The sequence below is a fragment of the Malaclemys terrapin genome, chromosome 7 (genome assembly GCF_027887155.1).
Source record: "Malaclemys terrapin pileata isolate rMalTer1 chromosome 7, rMalTer1.hap1, whole genome shotgun sequence".
In the NCBI taxonomy this organism is placed as follows: domain Eukaryota; kingdom Metazoa; phylum Chordata; order Testudines; family Emydidae; genus Malaclemys; species Malaclemys terrapin.
The window spans coordinates 101,080,198-101,099,722 of record NC_071511.1 but is presented as its reverse complement, the minus strand read 5'-3'; the positions used below and the strand labels follow the sequence as shown (position 1 = coordinate 101,099,722).

General features: G+C 39.3%; 1 protein-coding gene across 3 annotated transcripts in view; it reads left to right on the top strand.

The window, feature by feature from the left end:
• JAKMIP3 (Janus kinase and microtubule interacting protein 3) overlaps nt 1-19,525 on the top strand; it is a 152,152-nt gene that overhangs the window by 97,032 nt on the left and 35,595 nt on the right. For 2 of the 3 annotated variants that reach the window (XM_054033963.1, XM_054033965.1), the window contains exons 4-7: nt 13,003-13,116; nt 15,726-15,872; nt 16,901-17,032; nt 18,293-18,328. In XM_054033963.1, the coding sequence (XP_053889938.1) occupies nt 13,003-13,116; nt 15,726-15,872; nt 16,901-17,032; nt 18,293-18,328 (429 nt within the window). Of the gene's footprint in view, nt 1-10,822; nt 11,039-12,996; nt 13,117-15,725; nt 15,873-16,900; nt 17,033-18,292; nt 18,329-19,525 lie in introns of all 3 variants that reach the window. The other variant, XM_054033962.1, reaches the window with a different exon arrangement.

Here is a 19,525-nt window from a genome sequence, read left to right as displayed (position 1 = left end):
CATCCCCCTCCTTCAGCTCCTAGCAGCTGGTTCTGCGCACCACCTCCACCCACAGGCACCACCCCGCAGCTCCCATTGGCCATGGTTCCCAGCCAATGGGAGCTGCGGAGCTGGCACTCGGGGCAGAGGCAGCACACACAGCCAGGTAGGGAGCCCGCCAACCCCTCCCTCCAGCACCTGCAGGGTTCCTGGGCCACGCGCCGTCCCTCTCCCCAAACACCCGTGGGGTTCCTGGGCCGCATGCCGCCCCCCCCATCACTAGCGGGCCACTGCCTACCACCCCCACAAGGACCCCTGGCGCCCCCGGTCTGCTCCCGCCACGAGCACCTGCAGCCCCCCTCCCTCCCTCCTGCACCCGCGGCACCCTGGGCCACTCCTCCCCTCCAAGATTTCATCAGGTGTATATAGTAAAGTCATGGACAGGTCATGGGCAGAAAACAAAAATTCATGGCCCATGACCTGTCCATGAATTTTACTAAAAATACCCGTGACTAAAACGTAGCCTTAATCATGATCATCTACTCTAACCTCTTGCCTTGCACAGGTCTTAGAACATCATTTTGTAATTCGAGCATCAAGCTGACCTTCCTTTGCAATCTAACCCTGATTCACCTGGTGTGCTACTTTCTACTCCTACAAAGAGTACAATTAGGCCCATATGGTTAGGAACAATTAAATGTGTCTAGTATATAGCCTAAAATTGCACTGGCTATTTCCCCCTCTTATCACTATATAAGTAATGGATTTTTCATGGAGGACCAAAACCACGGATTTACCAGCATTTTTTAGCTTGTAAGACTAAATGAGATCACAGCCTTGATGGTATGGCTGCAGACGTACATAAATCCAATATAAATTCCATGGTCACATAAAAGAGATTCCATTTACAGCTGAAATAAGATTGAGCTCACAAGTGCATTTCAACATCAAAGGGCAAACACTGACTGGAAAATAAAATTTTATTTGTAAGTGTTGAACTTAAATTGAGTATTTTAGAAGAAAAGCATTTGCTGGAGGCGGAAGTCTTGAGAGCAGATGATGACATTGACTCCATTTCTTGTGTCAAGGAAGTTCTAATGCACAGGGCTTATTATTTTTTAAATGTGACATCTGTTTTGAAAATAATACAAAATGTGATTTTGTAAAACTGGGATTTTACATATGGTTTTACAAATCATCACTCAGTAACTTCTCTTTCCCGCTGGATACAACAGAATTTAAAGCAGCTTTTATCACCCCAACTTAGCATCTGGTATGTGATCTCTGATCACACTTCTAGTTTCTGTGATTTTTCATGTCTGTCATAATGCATTGCATCAAAGTCCTCTTCCACTGCTATTGTCTGTCCTTATGAAAAATGTTAAAAGAATGTGTCCCACATTTAAAGAAATGGGAAGAGGTTTTGGTCACATAGAACATTATTTTATCTGTTTAATCGAGTGAAAATTGTAGCTCCTAAACCCAAGATATTTTTTTTTCTTTTTGCACATATGGCATGAGCTATTTATGTCTGGAAGGTTTGTATGTGGTGATCTCCAGAGAAGCACAACTTTAGCACAGTGAAGCTGTCACTGGTTCACTAGCTTAAGTACAGTTATGAAAGATGAAAATCACATGTCATATTGTAACAAGTAGGCATATGAACAGTGTCCTCTTAAAGAACTTGTAATTTATTTAATAAACTTGATTTTTAGTTTTTAATTTGTGGCTCTCTAAATATCATAAAATACTACCAAGGTGGCTTCAATTACATTCTTAGGGTCTAGTCTCCCTCCAGTACATGCACATTTTCTGTTAACATTAATGGGAGTTATACATGCATGATGAAAATCAAGGAAAAATGGGCCCATTAGTCATGTTAACATTATCAGATTAGTTGGATTGCAGTTTATGCACAGTAGGGACTAAAATCCAAGATAATGTAATGTCAGTGTAGGTTTCATATGAGATGTATGTTGGTCAGAAAAGATAAGTGATAAATAACAGGATAGACTGTTTATAGGGGACTATACTGTGGACCAGATTTTTAAAAATTACTGTTGTTGACAGTGACCATTTAAAAAATGAATAGCCCACCAGTGTAGGATCATGCAGTGTTCCAAATATCCCTGCTTCTTATAGAGATGCTCTAGCAACATAGGCAAAAAAGGCAAAAATCTTGTTGCTTACCAAGCACTACATGTTTACAGACACGTGCGTCTGACACTTCTCACTTTCCCTAGGAAGTGATAACATATTGAAGAAATGTGGGCGTTAAAGCAAAGTGTCAGGTGAGTAGAGTAGGAAGCAAAAATCCTTCAATTGCCCATTTTACTGTTGATTGACTCAGTCCTTTATTTGTAAGTAAGAAAAGAATGGAAGACATGCTGGTTAAAAATTCCCATGTACAGTATTAAAGGTGATTTCTCGGTTTAATGACATCTCCATCAGGCTTCTTATAGTCAGAGCTGGTCAAATTATTAATTATGAATAATATTAATTGAAAATATAGCTCATTTTTCCTGTTTGATCCATATTTCTACTAATGTATTTGTTATTCACATCTATCCATTTGATAGATCAGATGAACAATTATCAGCTTATGGTTTGTTCTCAAACTAAGTTTTGGCCATTCATTATTTCTGTGTGATGGTCACTTAAATCACATGGTAAATAATAATAGGATAACGTCAACATTGTAAAATTCAAATGATGAGTAGTGAATAACAAATAGTGATACCAGTCCATACATATATGTGTGTGTATAAATGTGAACATTGTTGTTTGCTTGTAGATTTTCTCCCATCAGTCAAACAGATAAACCCCTTTCATGTGGGTGTTCCCAAATAGTGAATTACAAAGGAACAAAACATGATCCAATTGAATAGGAGTTTCAACAAGTGGTCACAAACACTGTTTTGTAATATTTACCTAGCTCTGATAGTTAAGAATCTGTTGGCATCAATACTGGGCCAGATCCTGGCCCCTGCTACATTCCCTTTCCAACATTTTGGCAACAGAAAGGGAATGGAAAGCTGCCCTGTCATAAGTTTTGCATAAGGGAATCTCTGGATGGCATAGAAAACTACCTGCTTCTGCTCACACCTTGTGTAGTGATTGCGAAAGGAATGCTTTATGAAAGAGACACACACACACATAATTAATACATAAGATGACCATATGTAGCACTCAGAAATCTACAACAGTGTTCCTAGGTTTTGTAGGCTAATAAAGCCTCTGCAAATGGCTTCTTGTGTGCAGCTCTTTACATGAAACTCTTAACAGTGCTCATTTCAGAGGTATAGGAAAGAGCAGAAGCGGGAACTTCTGGAGTATACTATGTGACGGACTGACAATTTCCTGCAATATCCTGAATGAACTTTACTGAATTAAGTTTAAATTTTATTGAATTAAGTTAATAGTTTGGGGGCAAATTGTAGTAAAATGCAATTGTGTATATCGTATTGTGGAATTGTATGTATTTCTATGGGAAGGGTAAATAGAAGAACAGTAAGGGGTGATTGGCGATGCTGCAACTTGAATGAATTTGCCTAAAGAAGCCACCCCCGTGGAAAGATATGCATAACTAGTTCAAACTGGATTCCCCAGAGATCAACAGACAAAGAGAAGACTTTTGGATAAAAAGCCCGAGTTTAGACAGACTCAGGGCCTTCTTCCTGATCCAGCAAATGGAGGGCCCCAATCCTTAGGGTAGGGTTGGAAGGACTGGGCCTGCCAGAATCCATGTTTGGGAAGCTTATTAGCATGTGTGTAGGTTTTTTCTATTATTTTTAATATGTTTTTGCTGTATTGCTTTTACCTTCAGAATAAAGTAGGGCTTGCTTAGAAAGAAAGTACCTTATATCTGTAGCAATCACTAGTTTCTGAAGAGAAATCAGACAGGTCTGTTTAGACAAACTCTGTTTTCTGGGAAATACACAGAGAAGGCAGGGTACTGTGCACCCTGGACATATCCTGTCCAGGGAGAGAGAAGCAGATCTCTACCCATAAGCGGGAACAGCTAGAAACCTGTGAGTGGGTGCCCTTGCTGGACCATTGAGGGGAAATACAGGTGGATTTGTCCTGATTTGTAACATACAGTGCTCTAGCTCTTCTGGGCCAGTGGATTCTTCTAATAGGAAGACTGCGTTCCAGCCAATTCTCGTTAGAACTGACCAAAGGCTGCCCCTAACTTGTCCCTGAGAGTGAACCATCATTTACTGTGATATGCCACAAATATTGTAGAAAAACTGTTTTTACAAATGTTTCAGACAGTTTTAAGAACAATGTTATTAAGGTTTTATTTTTCATATCCCTCCTCCTGTAAAGCCAGCCTTCGCTACAATGAGTCAACTGCACAGGGTTCCTAAATCCCATAAAACTTCTAAAACAGGCCTAATGTTGCTTTTCTGCATATAAAAATATCACTGTGTTACAGTCTATTACCTTTAGATCATATAGGGCTAGCGCTGGCTCCCATTGGAAGATGAGTATCTCTTCGTGGCAATGATGAAAACTCCCATTTCTAGAGCTGCAGGCTCTGTGATAATTGCAAGTTGTGACATGTATATGCACAGAAAAGCTGTTACTGGTGTAGGACTCCATTCTGCCGGGTACAGGTGGAAAAAACTACATTTAGGAAGCAAAGATTGATGAAAAAATACTGGCTGCTGGTTGAAGCTGCTCTGGGGTTCAGAATGTTAGAACAAGCCATGGAGGTGGATTAGTGAGCAGACTATTGGTGAAGTGGTCAAAGGCACATGATAAATTCACTTATCACAATGCTCTGGAGTTTATCACCTAGCAAGCACCTTCACATATGTGATATACAACATCAGAGATCGGCAACCTTTGGCACGCGGCTTGCCAGGGTAAGCCCCCTGGCGGGCCGGGCCAGTTTGTTTACCTGCCGCGTCCGCAGGTTCAGCCAATTGCAGCTCCCAGTGGCCGCGGTTCGCCGCTCCAGGCCAATGGGGGCTGCGGGAAGTGGTGGCCAGTATATCCCACAGCCCACGCTGCTTCCCGCAGCCCCCATTGGCCTGGAGCGGCAAACTGCAGCCAGTGGGAGCTGTGATTGGCTGAACCTGTGGACGCGGCAGGTAAACAAACCGGCGGGCCACATGCCAAAGGTTGCCGATCCCTGTACTACATGTATAAAAATATTCCCCAAGGACCCAAATACATAAGGCAATCTTTTTTTTCCCTTCTCTTTCTGAATAAGTTAAATTTTGCTTTACAAAATTATTTTTCTGTAAATACATTGTTATATTTTAAAAAGTAAAATCTTACAGTTGATTTTATTACAAATTCAAACTAAACTTTAGCATTTAGGGCCACATGTTCAAAGTGGGCTTTATCTTGCCCTCTTCATCAGTGCCTGTAATTCTGCACACAGAAGGTCATATCCTCAAATGGTGTAAATTGGACTCATCTTCATTAGATTCATCGAAGCTATGTCAATTCAGTTTTGAGAATCTGGCCCACAGATTTTTGTGCATACAAAAGAAAAACTATCCCTTGTATTTATGTATGCAAATGGACATTCCACATGTGCATGGACAAATGTAGGGTTTTAGGCATGAAAGATTCTCCACCCCCAAGCTTACCTTTATTGCAGTTGAAGTATGCCACATTTAACAGGTTGTGGGAGAGCCGGCTGTCATTGCTCTCCCCAGGGTCATGGAGAGCCTGGCTTCAGGCAGACAGGTGGCCTTTCATTTTTCTGCTGACTGCAGCATGGAGCCTTCAGGGAGCAAGAGGAGGTGGCGATGGCTGGTAGGGAAATGAGGGGGAGACTGGGGGACAGGCTTGGAGTAGGGGCAGAGAGGAATAGAATGGGGGAGCAGGGATTGGAAAGGGACAAAATTTCAGAGGCCAATAGGCATAGGAGCAGAATAAGAGGCTGCCCATGGCTCTCCCAACAATCATAGTATGCTTCTGTTTCTGTGATGGTAACACCAAGAGGCCCCTGCTGTGATCAGAGACCCATTGTGCTATGTACTATATAAACATTGGAAGAACAGTTCCAGCCCTGAAGAGTTTACAATCAAAATCGATGAGAGAGAATGGAGGGATTATTATCCCCATTTTACAAGGAACTGAGACACCAAGAAAGTTGGCCCAGTGCTCACAGAACTAGCAGAACTGGGAACCCAGATCACCCAAGTCCTAGTCCAGTGCCTTAATCATTACTACCTTGGTCATCCCTGGTTTCCCCAGCATACGTGTCTGCCCCTTGTTCTCTCCAACTCCCCCTGGCTTCTGAAGTCTGCAGGCAATATGCTCCTGCCTGCCCCAAGCCTACTGCTATTGATAGGGGCACCTGGGAGGGAAATCTGACATTTTTCACTGTTGAGAAATGTCACATACGAAGATGTACAAAACTTAGCAGCTGTGAATTGCAGGCACAAATGTAGCCTGTTTTATAAAGTGTAACCTATGATGTTTGAGTGCTTTTGCTCACATTCCCCAGATGTGCACTTCGGGGATAGTAGGCAGAGTGTTTCTGGTAAACTTTCACTAGAAGTTTACTCACCTTGAGAGTGAACTTTGTCCATTTGGCATTTGCTTGCCCATGGACCAGTTCTGAGTTACGTATGATTGGTTAGGCAGTCGAGGAAGGGGTGCTGTTCATCCAGCACCAGTTTGATTTAATTCAATTTTGCATTAACATATGGATTGTGTGCAGATGCTACATGGATGGATGCCAGGCAAAATAAATACATATGAAAAATGAAATCAGTAAACAGACACTATAGTTTTTGTTGTTGTTGTTGTATTGGATCTGGAGTGTGAATTTTTCAAGCTATTTAGGAAGATGGAAGGATATTTCATCATCAACAACAACAACATAATCACCCTTTCACTGCTTGTCTCCCACTGCATCTGCTGTGTTGCGATCATCTATTCATAAGTGAATGGACTGAATGACTGAAATCAATGTTGGGTTGATACAGCACATATGCTCGGCTTAGATGTGCTTCGAATATTTAGCAGGAGTTAATTAACATTTTGGACTTTGACTAGTTGACAGTGTCTCTTCACTGGGAGACTGTCACACCCAATCAATTTATAAAATATAAAACATTGTATACAAGTGTGTAATACTGGTACAATGTTCTGAGTTATTCCCTCCAGTGCAATTAGTTTGACAAGGACACAAAGTGGTTAGCTACTCCTCTGTAGTGACAAACATTAGAAAAGATCCAAAGAGGCAAATATATTAATGTATTTCAAAACACTGAGAAAATCTTCATGTTGAAAGAAGGAATATGAAGGAAAATTGAATGACGGTAAGTGCTATTGCGTATAGAGATGTTCCCTGGGTCTCTCCTTCTGTCAGAGTGCAAGTGTGCATCCCCAAAAGGTCAGAGAGACTGACTTGAGAAGAGATCCCCTTTCTTTTAGTTACTGTTCCACTAATAAATGATTGACAGCTCATTCACCAGAACTTCGGAAACTGATCGCTAATGCAGATTATTTTAAACATTCTAATTGCTTGCTCTGACATGCTGCCTGTGGGGAAATGTTTGTCATGTAACAGCCTCTTCTTTGGCAAGGATTTTCTCATTTGCAATTAAAACCTTTTTCTGGGAATAGCTTTGGCTTTTTGAGCATAGACATACGAAGCTTCAAAAGCAGACTTCTGCTGTTTACAGTCATGTTAATGATACTTATGGAGACTGCAGAGCTATAAATGCCCTGTGAACATTACAAGAGGAAATTTCTACAGCATTGAAGCTTACATATTGATTTTTATATTGCCCTAGAGATCAGGTCATAGGGTTTGAAATCAGTTTGATGAAAAATAATATTAGAAATTTTATTTGCTAGCACAAGGGATGGTGGGACCCAACTTTTCATGCCTTTACATTTGCATAATTGGCAGTAGCTATGCGCACTGGCTGTTTATTAATTAGCACTTCGGCATAAAAATTCATTCTAGGTGGAGACAGCCTGCTAAAAATAAAGTGGGAATATCCACACTGGTAAGCAAGACATTCTCCTTTAGACGATTGGATACTGTGCTCATATATATTCATTGACATTGTTTCACAAGTAGTCCTCTTATCTAAAGCAACCAGATACAAATATAAGGAAGGTAGCCACATTAATCGAAGGCACTTCATTGTTTCTATGTAGAGTAATGAAACAACTGTGTGCAATAGCTTTGTTTTGGACACACACCTGGAAATTCACAAAGATCTTTCAGTGAGTGGCAAATAATTTTCTTTTTTAACAGCACCTTAATGTTATTAATGCTGTGAAGAAAAAAACCCTGTAAAATAATCTTTTAAAAATGCTTTCTTCATTTATTCAATACATTTTGCTGCTATAAAATTTTATGAATATATTTATGTTTAACAATGAACTGTAAATATAAGAACATTGTATTTAATCCATAACTATGAACTTAAACAGATAGGAGAGATGTGAATATTAATGTTCTCTTATTTCTTCACTAAGCTAAGATTTAGTCCTTTTTTTTTTTTTTCAAAAATCAAAAGCTTACTAGAATATAATTATTTTGTTGAATCTTTTGTAATTTCATGTTTTTCTTAATTGAAAATGTTGTCTGTGTTACAGAATTTCTTTGTGTTCACATAGGTGAGAGTTTGGCTATATAGATATTTTTTCATTTAAAGTCTCTTAGTTTACTGTTTGATAGTGCATGCCATGGGAAGAGTTCATCAGACATCTCTTTGTTATGAGGCAAACTTTAGTAGATTGCTGCATTCCTAGGAATTCACTATTTTAAAGCATCTTTAATAAAGTAGTACACAAAATGTATTTTATTTCCTCAGTTTTCAAAGGAGACTAACTTTTGCATAGAAAAATATCATACATGCACGTATTTAATTTTTACATGTCCTTTTCACAAAGGTAGTTTACAAACAATACTTGTTTTTCTTCAATTAGACTCTGTATTTACTTCCTGTAATAGTGTAGATCCCACTTACGGGTTTATTGTTTTTATTTTAGGATGTGCAAAGCCGGTGAGGAATTGTGAATACTTTAGAGCACATATCCCTCCATTGTTACTGCAGGTGCTGCTAGTACTTTCAGATAATGAAAATTGAGTGTTGTGTACTTTGCTGCTCTTATCCCAGAGTCTACACAATAGGAGACTGTATTTTGAAAATAATCAGTGGACAAGATGATTGCCATTGCAAGACTAATAGATATATATTCCTCTCCTTCTCATCATAGATACCTTAACTGGGGCTTTTGAGGAAGGAGAGCAGCTAGGGGATGGATTGTGCTCAGCTTCCCAACTGAATTTTCAAATACTGGACTGAGGTTCTGAAACACATAGGGTGAAATCCTGACTCCACTGAAGTCATTGGCAAAACTTCAGTGGGGCCAGAATTTCACATGTAGCATCTCTAGCCCCATTCTCAATGCAAGTAGATTTGCAGTTTTGTGTACATATTACACACAGCTCTGCTAAACAATAACGAGACAGTAGATATTCCCTACACAGTATGAAAAGTCTGGAAGTAGGAGTTAGGTGCATAAATACCTTTAAAAATCTAGCCTTTAGGTCATAGTGTGATCTTAGGTACTAGGGATGGTGTGCCATATGTGGTATTATGTATTGCATCAGCTACAGTATTTAGGCACAACAGGATTGCTATGGAGGGAATGCCAGCCTTGACTCTGAATTTCCTTATTTGCATCAATCTGCTTCACAATCTTAAATGTCTGATATTATCTTTGTGTGGATACTGGTGCTAAGGATTGTAAAACTGAGTCCAGTACTAATCATTCTTATGAACAAGAATCACTTTGAAACAGATATAACTTAAGAAAAACTGTTTTTTGTTTTTTTTGTCTTAGTCCTGTGTTTGACCATGATATTAATCATTTAAAGCAAATTAATTCAATGAAATATTCGGCTAATTAATTCCTCCATTTTTATCTGTGTTTGGGAAAAATCCTATAAAAAACAAAACAAAAACAGTAGACTGCCCAGTTCTTACTGTCTGTCCCATTAAGGGGAAGGCATTCTGTCTATGAACAGCTCACTGTTAAAAAAGCTGCTTGTTTCATTTAAATGTAACTTGTGAGTGTAGTATCTTGTATTTCCACATGTACTGGATGTTGGTGTAATCTAACTGGTGAAGATGCTGTAGTTCTATTACAGTAGTGTATATTATCACAATTACAAAAAGACTATTGAGGCTGCTCTTGGAGAATTATTATTTATTAAGCAATGCATGGTTGGTCTTCTGCACAAAGGTAAAATTCAGATCCTTAAAGTAAATAAGACTGTAAGTGTCAAAATTCCAAATTTTGGGGTTTTAATCTTTTGGCCTTCCTCCAATCCCAAAATTTGGTTGTTTCATGTCCAGGGTCAGCCCAGCATTCAGGTAGGGTCCAGCTCTTGAATTAGCAACCAGATATAAATTCCAAACCATTTGCTCTGCAAAGTTTGGGTGGGTTTTTGAGCATTGATTTGGACCATCTCTAATTCAAAGCACCTGGGACCTGATACTAATAATTCAAGAACAATAAATAGATACAGTAGCTGAGAAACTCTTGGTGCAAAATGATCATTTCTGCTGGATGGCTCCCAAAGTAGTTAAAAGTATAGAAATAATTACTGAAGCTATTAAGCAATTCTGTTCATATGGCCATTGTCGAACACTCATTGCTATTTTATTTTCCAAAGGGTGTTGTTTTTAGTGTTAAGGAATGTCAAATCTGTGAAACTGACTGTGATATGGTTTCCATTGGGTACAGTCCAAGATGCTGTGCTAGTGTGATGCTGCCAGTTTCCATGGTAACCAGAGACCTGTAACATGCATGCTTGTGTGATTGTATTTTGTTCTCCTTGTAGATGGAGGAGATAAAATTTAAAGACAGAGCAGTCTACGTGCTGGAAAGAGAGTTAGGGGTTCAAGCCGGGCATGCTCAGAGACTTCAGCTCCAAAAGGAGGCTTTAGATGAACAACTTTCCCAGATCAAAGAGTCTGATCGGCATCTGAGCAGCCCCAAACGGGAACTTCCTTATGCAAGTGGTGCAGGAGACGCTTCAGATCATTCAGGAAGCCCCGTAAGCACTTTCACGTGGTTTCACCTAAACAAGCAAACAAAAAATGACAAAATCTTGATGAGTGCACATTTTAAGCAACAGCTTTCCCATAGCAGTACAGAGCAAACCAAGGAGATTTCCTTTAATGCGGCAATTCAGTAGCGGGATCTTTAAAACTAGAATCAAATCTGATCATGGGAAAGCTTTTGCTTTTTTGGTTTAGTTTGGTTTTTGTTAGCAAGGTGAAATATTCCATTTTTTAAAATGTATCATACTTCAAACACCTGCTTTAATTTGACAGTGTGACATAGTATCTGCTGACAAATTATGCAAATGCTTTTCTAGTAATGTGTGTGTGTGTGCTAGTTTTCCAGTCTACTAACACTATGTGTTGTAAGCAAATGTAAAAGAACAATTTACAAAGGGAAATCAGTAAAGATAGTGTGTGTAACCAACAGCATGCAAGCTTACAGGGTACTGCAGTCCGACTAGAACATCTCTATTATTAATATTTACATGCTGCTAAGTGCTTTTGCTTTCAACGAGTGGTCTAGGAAGTGAACTAAATACCTACTAACCTATTCTCAACTGTTTCTTTCATATTATGCAATATCCTATGGCATTAAATTTTAGTCACCTTTTTATATTGGCTTTCTATGTAACTATGCCACCTTCCTGCTTCTGCATTAATTTGCTAATAGTAAAAACGTTCAGTTAACTGACTTCATATGTCTGCGACATATGTTAACTTTTTTCATTGTTGATTCTCATCAAGATTTATTTTGCAGTGGTTCTTAATTTTCTCAGTAAAAGTATAGATAATAGAAAACACAAACAAAAAAATCTTTTTTATTCTTTATTCTGAGCCTCTCCTGCACCTGTTGAATGAGGAATCCTAGAACTTCTGAAAGTTCCATTAGGATCATGGACTTTAATTTGCTTGCTCTGATTAAAGTTCTGTACTTAAGTTTTATCAAACATTAGAATAATGCTAGTGAAAGAAAAAAAATCCTATAACTTTTGTAAATATAATGTAACTGCTCTCTGATTTAGAAAAATAAAAACATGTCTTCTTATATTTGTATTCATTTACAATTTGATTTAAACATTTTCACTTTTTGGTCGATTAAACCATAAACCTTTATAACTGACCCATTAGAAGCTAAAGTAGGGCCACAACTTCATAGAAGAGAAATTTATGCAATGGTATCATTGCATGGATTTCCTACATTTATTTTTCAGTATTTATAAATATAAATTTCCCTTTAACAGACTACTTATAGTGAGTCACATGTCTGAAATACTCAGTTCAACAGTGGCATATATTGGAAACATTGCCTTAGTTTTCAATTTTTGTCTTTCATGTTTCCAAGTTTAACATTTGTGATTCTGTATTTGCATATACATACTTTTGCATTTGCATACTTTCTTACATTTCTGCTCCTTCAATTTTCTGTTGGTCTCATCTTGCAGTTTTCAGTTCTAAGGCAGCGGTTCTCAACCAGGGGCCTGTGGCACCTGGCAGGCCGCGAGCAGGTTTCAGGGGGGCCACCAAGCAGGCCCAGTGTTAGACTTGCTGGGGCCCAGGGGAGAAAGCTGAATCCCCGCTGTGTGGGGCAGAAGCCCGGGGCTCCCAGCCCTGCCACCGGGGGCTGAAGCCAAAGCCTGAGCAACTTAGCTTTGCAGAGACCTCTGTGGCGTGGAGTCCAGGGAATTGTCCTGCTTGCTATCCCTTAATGCTGGTCCTGGCTTTTATATGCCAGAAAAGCAGTTGTTGTAGCACTGGTGGACTGTAGAGGTTTTTATAGCATGTTGAGGGGCCTCAGGAAGAAAACAGTTGAGAATCCCCGTGCTAAGGCACAGATTACATTCTCCTGTGTAATAGGTTAGAAATAGTTGGATTCAGACAAGAACAAAGTTGGTGTCTTTGTAAAAGTTTGATCTTATGAACAGTTATTTGCAGTTGGTCTTTGTTTTAGGAACAGCAGCTGGATGAAAAAGATGCCCGGCGTTTCCAACTTAAAATTGCTGAGCTAAGTGCAATCATCCGGAAACTGGAAGATCGGAATGCATTGCTGTCAGAAGAAAGAAATGAGCTTGTAAGTAAGAACTATCATTACCTTTTAGGAAATGAATGCATATCAGAATTTGCACTGGCAGGTGGACACTCACTAGAGACAACATTAAACTCCTTTATCATGGTTCATATGGTAACTGTTGCAGAACATATTCACAGAGTAAGAGAAGAACATCTGCTATGGAAGATTCATTATGTAGTATCAGGTCTCAGTTGATCCCCAGAGAGTGAATGGGGACATTATCCAGGCAGCATGGAAGACCTGAAGAGCAGAATGGAGGCTCTTGAATTTGTGAAAGTTGGAGCAAAAATGCACAGCTTCTTGGAGGTGCTTCCCACCTGGCAGAAAACACCATGAGAAACATTTATCACCATAAAATTCACTATTGGAGGGTCACAGAATCAAGTACTCTAGCTTGATATAAAGGGGTAATTTTAAAACCAATCATTCAGCTGTAGCCATGCCTGTCTCATGTAAAGAACTAATCAAATCTCATATCCTGGTCAGCTCGCCCCACCCCACACTGTCCTATCCCTTTGTATGACATGGCAAAATTGGTCAGGTGTATTATGGATTCCCCCCCTTCTTCTGAAGCATCAGGCATTTGCCACTGTCATAGTTTGGATTTCAGAGATGATGAACCAATGCCCCGATCCTGTAGAGTAGATGCCATGTTCCTGTTTTGGCACTTCCACTGCTCTTTCCAGGCAATTAAGTGACATACAAAATTGATGGGCGGAGGGCAGATATGAAAGCCTAAAAAAGAACAACTTTGGATTCAGGATTAGGTTTGGTTCAGGTTTTGGGAGAAGATTGATATAGGCCCTTATTACCCAAAACTATTTGCTCTGTCTTATTGGTTGCCCATACTTGTAGAATCTAATCTCTATTGAGTTAAAAATACACAGTGCACAACATGGAACATATTAGGTTTACTGAAACTGAGAACCACGGTGTATAGAACATCGTGTGTCATCTCTGGTACGACTTCATAGGCTGCAATGGAATTACAGTAGGGCTGAATTTGGTCCGCTGTGTGTTTGAAATGCAAGAATGCTGTTTAAAGATTTGCTAGTTAATGGTATGTATGCTGTCAAACACAGAATGTATTTTACAGTACTGGTGCCATGCAGGAAAACTCCATATAGACTGAATTATGGAGAATATTAGACCAGCAATTCAAAAGTGTAATCTGGGGTTACATATAGCGTCCATATTAGATTAGAAAATTGCTAACCCCGCTTCTCTCTTTCCTTTATGCCTGGTAGTATTCCATACAATAACATAACATTGTCCACAATATGATTAGTTCATAAAACAATTTTATTTTTAAGTAAATATTAGTTGGCATTTTTTTTCAGTGGAACCTTTAATTGGGTAGGGGTATATTTTTTTTCTGTGGTGTGCTCACACTATGCCCTTTAAAGAGACTCAGCCTTACATTGGGCTTTTACTCATGAAGGATTGACAGTTTTAGAGTTAGAAAAAGTCTCAGGTTGCTACAGGTTTTGTTGTTGTTTTTTTTAACTTCTAACGAACTTATTAAAACTCTTGGAAGAGGCATTGTCAAAGAGTCACCTTGTTATAATTTAGTTATAACTTAGTGCCCAACAGGGGCTTCTGGGCTGAGCCTGAACTGATATGTGCTCAGCTTGTTCTGTATGGTCCAGTACTAGAAGTGGCACATCAAGCAGAGTGCAGATCTTGCCTCCTGTTCACTCTCCCAAGCATCCAATGCCCAGAGTTGCCAGGCTGAGCCACTCCCTGCCCACTGAGGGGAGGGAGTGCAATCCTGTGATGACATCCTCTCCAATGACCTCTGATATGAGGAGGGGAAAGAAGAATTTCTGAACCCTTCCTGCCCCTGCCCTCCCCACTCCACCCTGGTGGGCGAAAGTTGACATCTCTAACCCAGGTTTCTCTCCTCTGGCCTGTTGGGGGACAGAGAGAAGAACTGTCCCACAATAACAACACAAAGGAACAAACAAAATATACCCAAAGTCCAGAAGAAGGAGAGGGAAATGAAAATGGTTTATGCCTGTATTCATAATGTTGAGTGACAGGTGCCATGTAAGAACCTAGATCGATAAATCGAATTGACAGATACAGTTGAATCCCTGCATCTTCATGTGATCAGCAGAAGACAGTTTGATGGAGAGCCTTGAGGACATGATCTAAAGTTCACTGATATCAATGGTAGTTTTTCCACTGATTTCAGTAGGCTTTGGATCAGGCCCCAAGTTAGCAGAAATTGGAGGGCACCTGATTTTAAAAACTGCTGCTGTCATATCGCCCCTGGCCCTGTTGCATGTTTTTTCCTGTACCCCCAGTACTTGATTGGATATGTGAATGAAGGGTTTGTGTGTGTAGGCAAGGGAGGGGGGTGGGTATATGGGTGAAGGGTCAAAGAGGTCAAGCGTCTTGCCCAAGGTCTCACGGTGAGTCACTGGCAGAGATAGGAACATAACCTAGGAATCCAAGATGACACTGCTTTGCATTTTTCAAAATTGGAAGTGAATTATATGACTGTGGTAGTAAAATGACTTTAGTTGTAATAAATTCTATCAATATGTCTTAAAGTGATAAATGGAAATAGTTATACTGCGTAATGCATTTTTTTAATATTTTAGTTAAAACGTCTAAGAGAAGCAGAAAGTCAGTATAAACCTCTCCTGGACAAAAATAAGCGTCTCAGTAGGAAGAATGAAGATTTATCCCATGCCTTACGTCGAATGGAAAATAAATTAAAATTTGTAACTCAAGAGAACATAGAAATGGTAGGTTTCCCCTTGTCACTGTCATCTGTAAGAAGAGCAAATAACTTAATATATACATGTTTGAGGAAATCAGATATTTAACAAAAATATCATCACAAGCTTGCAGATTATTAAACAAGTGTTTTCATTTTTCTAAGTGTTTTTTCTGGTATTATTTATATATAATAAGTGACTTATGGCTTTTGCTTATTAACAGATGACGTTCCAGTTATACAGTGAGAAAGTGATCAAGAAAGAGTTTGCTTTTCAGGCATTGATATCCTAGTTCAGCAAATGTTTTACTTTTGCTTTTTATTTATTTTTTTTTTTTTCCAAATTCTGAGCTATAGTAAAATGCCTATATTTTGATCCAGCTGACTGCTCAGTAGTGCTCAGGAGAATATGGATGCAAATTATCTCGCTTAAATTGTGATTTTCGTATCACAATTGCTTTGCGGTGATTTGGAAATTTGCACCAGTGACTCAATATTTTTAGTTGTTTATGTTTAAAGTTGAACATTAATGGTAATTGAGTAAGTGAGAGATGACATGCATTCAGCAGGACCAAAAACACTTTTTTATTAAAGTTCAGTTGCTCTCACACTCTCTAGATCCAGTCTTGCTGAAGATAATGGGAACAATCCAGAAAGAATTAACCTCCATTTAGGATTCCTTTTGCCACATCTTTAAATTCCTCCTTCAGCAATATAAGGCTGAACAGACTGTCTTTTCCAAGACTGATGTTAATCAAAGTCCTCAATGGGCTACCAGATGGTGCACGAGACTGACTTTCCTCTCTGATGACTATGAGCATGATGCCTTCCTGATGTCCTAGCTTCTAGCTTTTTCTAGCCCGAGGAGCTAGAATCCCAACCTAGATATATTGTTTGATGGGGGCAGGCAGAGCGGGAGAGATAGAGAGAGAATCACCATCAGTTTAGCAAATAGCCTAGATGAATTACTGGTTGTAAAAGGGAAGGATTATATGCTGTGCTTTGGCAAAGACTTTTAATCATTTGCAATTTTGTTCTGTGGGTTTTTTTTTTCAGAGACAAAGGGCTGGGATAATAAGGAGACCAAGCTCTTTAAATGACCTTGACCAGAGTCAAGAAGAAAGAGAAGTTGAATTTCTGAGGCTACAAATTATTGAACAGCAAAATATCATAGATGAACTCTCTAAGGTAATCAAATAGCACCGCCTTCCTAGTGCTCTTGGTCATAGCAAAAGAAAAGAAAACACCAAGCAAACAGGAACAGCTTGTGTTGTCAACAAACATACAGTGATGATTTCCATGGGCTTCCCTTTATAACGGAACTGAACTTAAAGTAAAATGTGGAACATTATTTGAAAGATCCCCTTCACTCAGCTCAGCATTTGTATAAAGGAGCTTCTTTCAGATTTTCTGAGCTTTCTTGGAAACACACTAATGGCCAGATCCTATTCCCATTAAAGTCAATGAGAAAACTCTCTCTGATTTTAATGGGAACAAGATCAGGCCTAAAAACAGGAGACTCATGAAAGGGAATATTTTCCAATGTTTCGGGATTATTTTAAGATGCTTAAATCTTTTAAAATTTGTTTTCCTTTTAATAATTTCCTTTTAATAATGCTTCTTGTGATCAGTAAAGGTGTTTGGTGTAGAAAATTAAATCATGAATGGATCCTTAAGCAAGCTTCAGAGTAATTTTTTTTTTTAAAAACGCTATGCAGATTTTTCTTAAACATCCCAAAGCCAGTTCTATAACAACTGTGGACCATAGGTCATCTACATGAGCTAATGCTGCTTTGGGGATTGTAAATTCAGTGAGTTTTTACTCAGTTTTTCACTTTGGGCAGGGATATTAGGGAATTTCAAGTCAATATAAATTTCACATGAGGAATCCCACTGGGTTGAGGAGTGTTTATTCCATAGACAACGAGTGTTTTCCTGGCTCAGCCCCTCCTCCTCAGGGAAAGAGCAATATGATGTAAAGGCAGCACTCCTCCACACTTCCACATCCCTCCTCCTGGATCCACCAGGTTTTATCCCCTCTACAGGCAGTGTTGAAGGGGATGATTTGGCTTTAAAAGATCCCAGTCCTTAGTCCTTACTATGGAAAAATTCCAGTTACAGCGAATGAGCGTTAAACCTAGGTATGGACTGCAGAATCCAGTTAAATAACATTCTATTGCAATACTGATTACAGCTTTAAAGTGGCACCACCACAGGATGTTAGCCACACAGAATGGAATGTTCTAACTTGCCAGCATTGTCACATCCATTGTGGGGGGGTTTCCTGAATAAATGAAAGATTTCTTGTGTCTTGTATTATAACTAAAATAATTCAGACTTTTTTTTTTTTTTAAAAAAAGGGTGGAAACAGGCTGTGCAATTAAGTAGAAAGCAAACAAAATGTATATACCCTTGCACTTAATGACATTCTCTAATTATTTTTATTAGACTCTTGAAACTGCTGGCTATGTGAAGAGCGTAATAGTAAGTAAGGCATATATTTAATTTCACTATGTTCCTTTCTGTGTATTTTAGGCAGTGGTTCTTTGAGATCATGCAGGCCAGCTGCAACATCTCGTATGCTCTTGTATTAATGAAGTGTTTCAAAGTTTGTTATGAATTTACTTTATATTCAGAGGCTAGATTTAACCTCTATCAATGAGGACCCTAGCAGCAGAAATTCCTTGGGGTGGGAACAGGATTGTGATACTGGAAAACAGTTTCAACTTCCCTTTCACCAGTGGGATATATGGAAAGACAGCACAGCCTAAAAAGTCATCATGGGCAGTTGCCCAGACAGTGCACCAATTAGTGCATCCACTTGGCAGCCTCAACACTGGGGTCCTGTCGCCCCCTAAAATACAGAGCTGCTTCCTGAGCTGAAAACCCAGAGGGACAGTTTCCACCAAGCTGCAGTCATGCTTTCTACAATGGGCCTGAAAATCGTTTTGTCCTATCCATACTGCGTATTAAGAACCTGTGCAGTGGGACCCATTGCTATCAGAGAAGGATCCCTTTTGCTATTGTAGATGAGCATTTATTGCGTGCAAGTCACATCTGCTAACTTTTATTGACGAAAGTCTGTTTTCACTGCTGTCAGCACAACAAAGCCAATGAAGCTATGGAAAGGTGATTTATATTCTAGTCTGTCATTCATAAAACTATTAGCACCAGTTTTCTGATTGGACAATCTCCATTAGTGGTGATGATGTCAGCAGCAATAAGAATATGTGATCAATCTATCCCATAATATGTTTTGACTCCTGTTAGGAAATGAATGAGCTGGAGGATAATGTTTTATCAATATTGGGGCTTTTCTTCGTTAACCACCCAGAACAAAACGTTTTTCATATTGTGTTAAAATTCAGTACCACTAGTATTAGATCTTTGATAATAGCCACTGACTAAAAATACTTCCTGATAACAGAAAAAGCTAAACCCTGATCTTCAGAGGTGCTGAGCACCCATAGTTCCTGTTAAGGTCAACTGAAGTTACGTAAGCTCAGCACTTTTGAAAATCAGGCCTGAATTTTCTACAGTTGGGGCAGATGACAAGTGCCCCATGGTTTCTTTTGAAAATAATAGAAGCCATGCACACATCCACGAACAGTATTTACCCCTGCATATCAATACTGCCAGGATATTCCATCTATCAGAAGAGCACTATAACACAGAATTCAA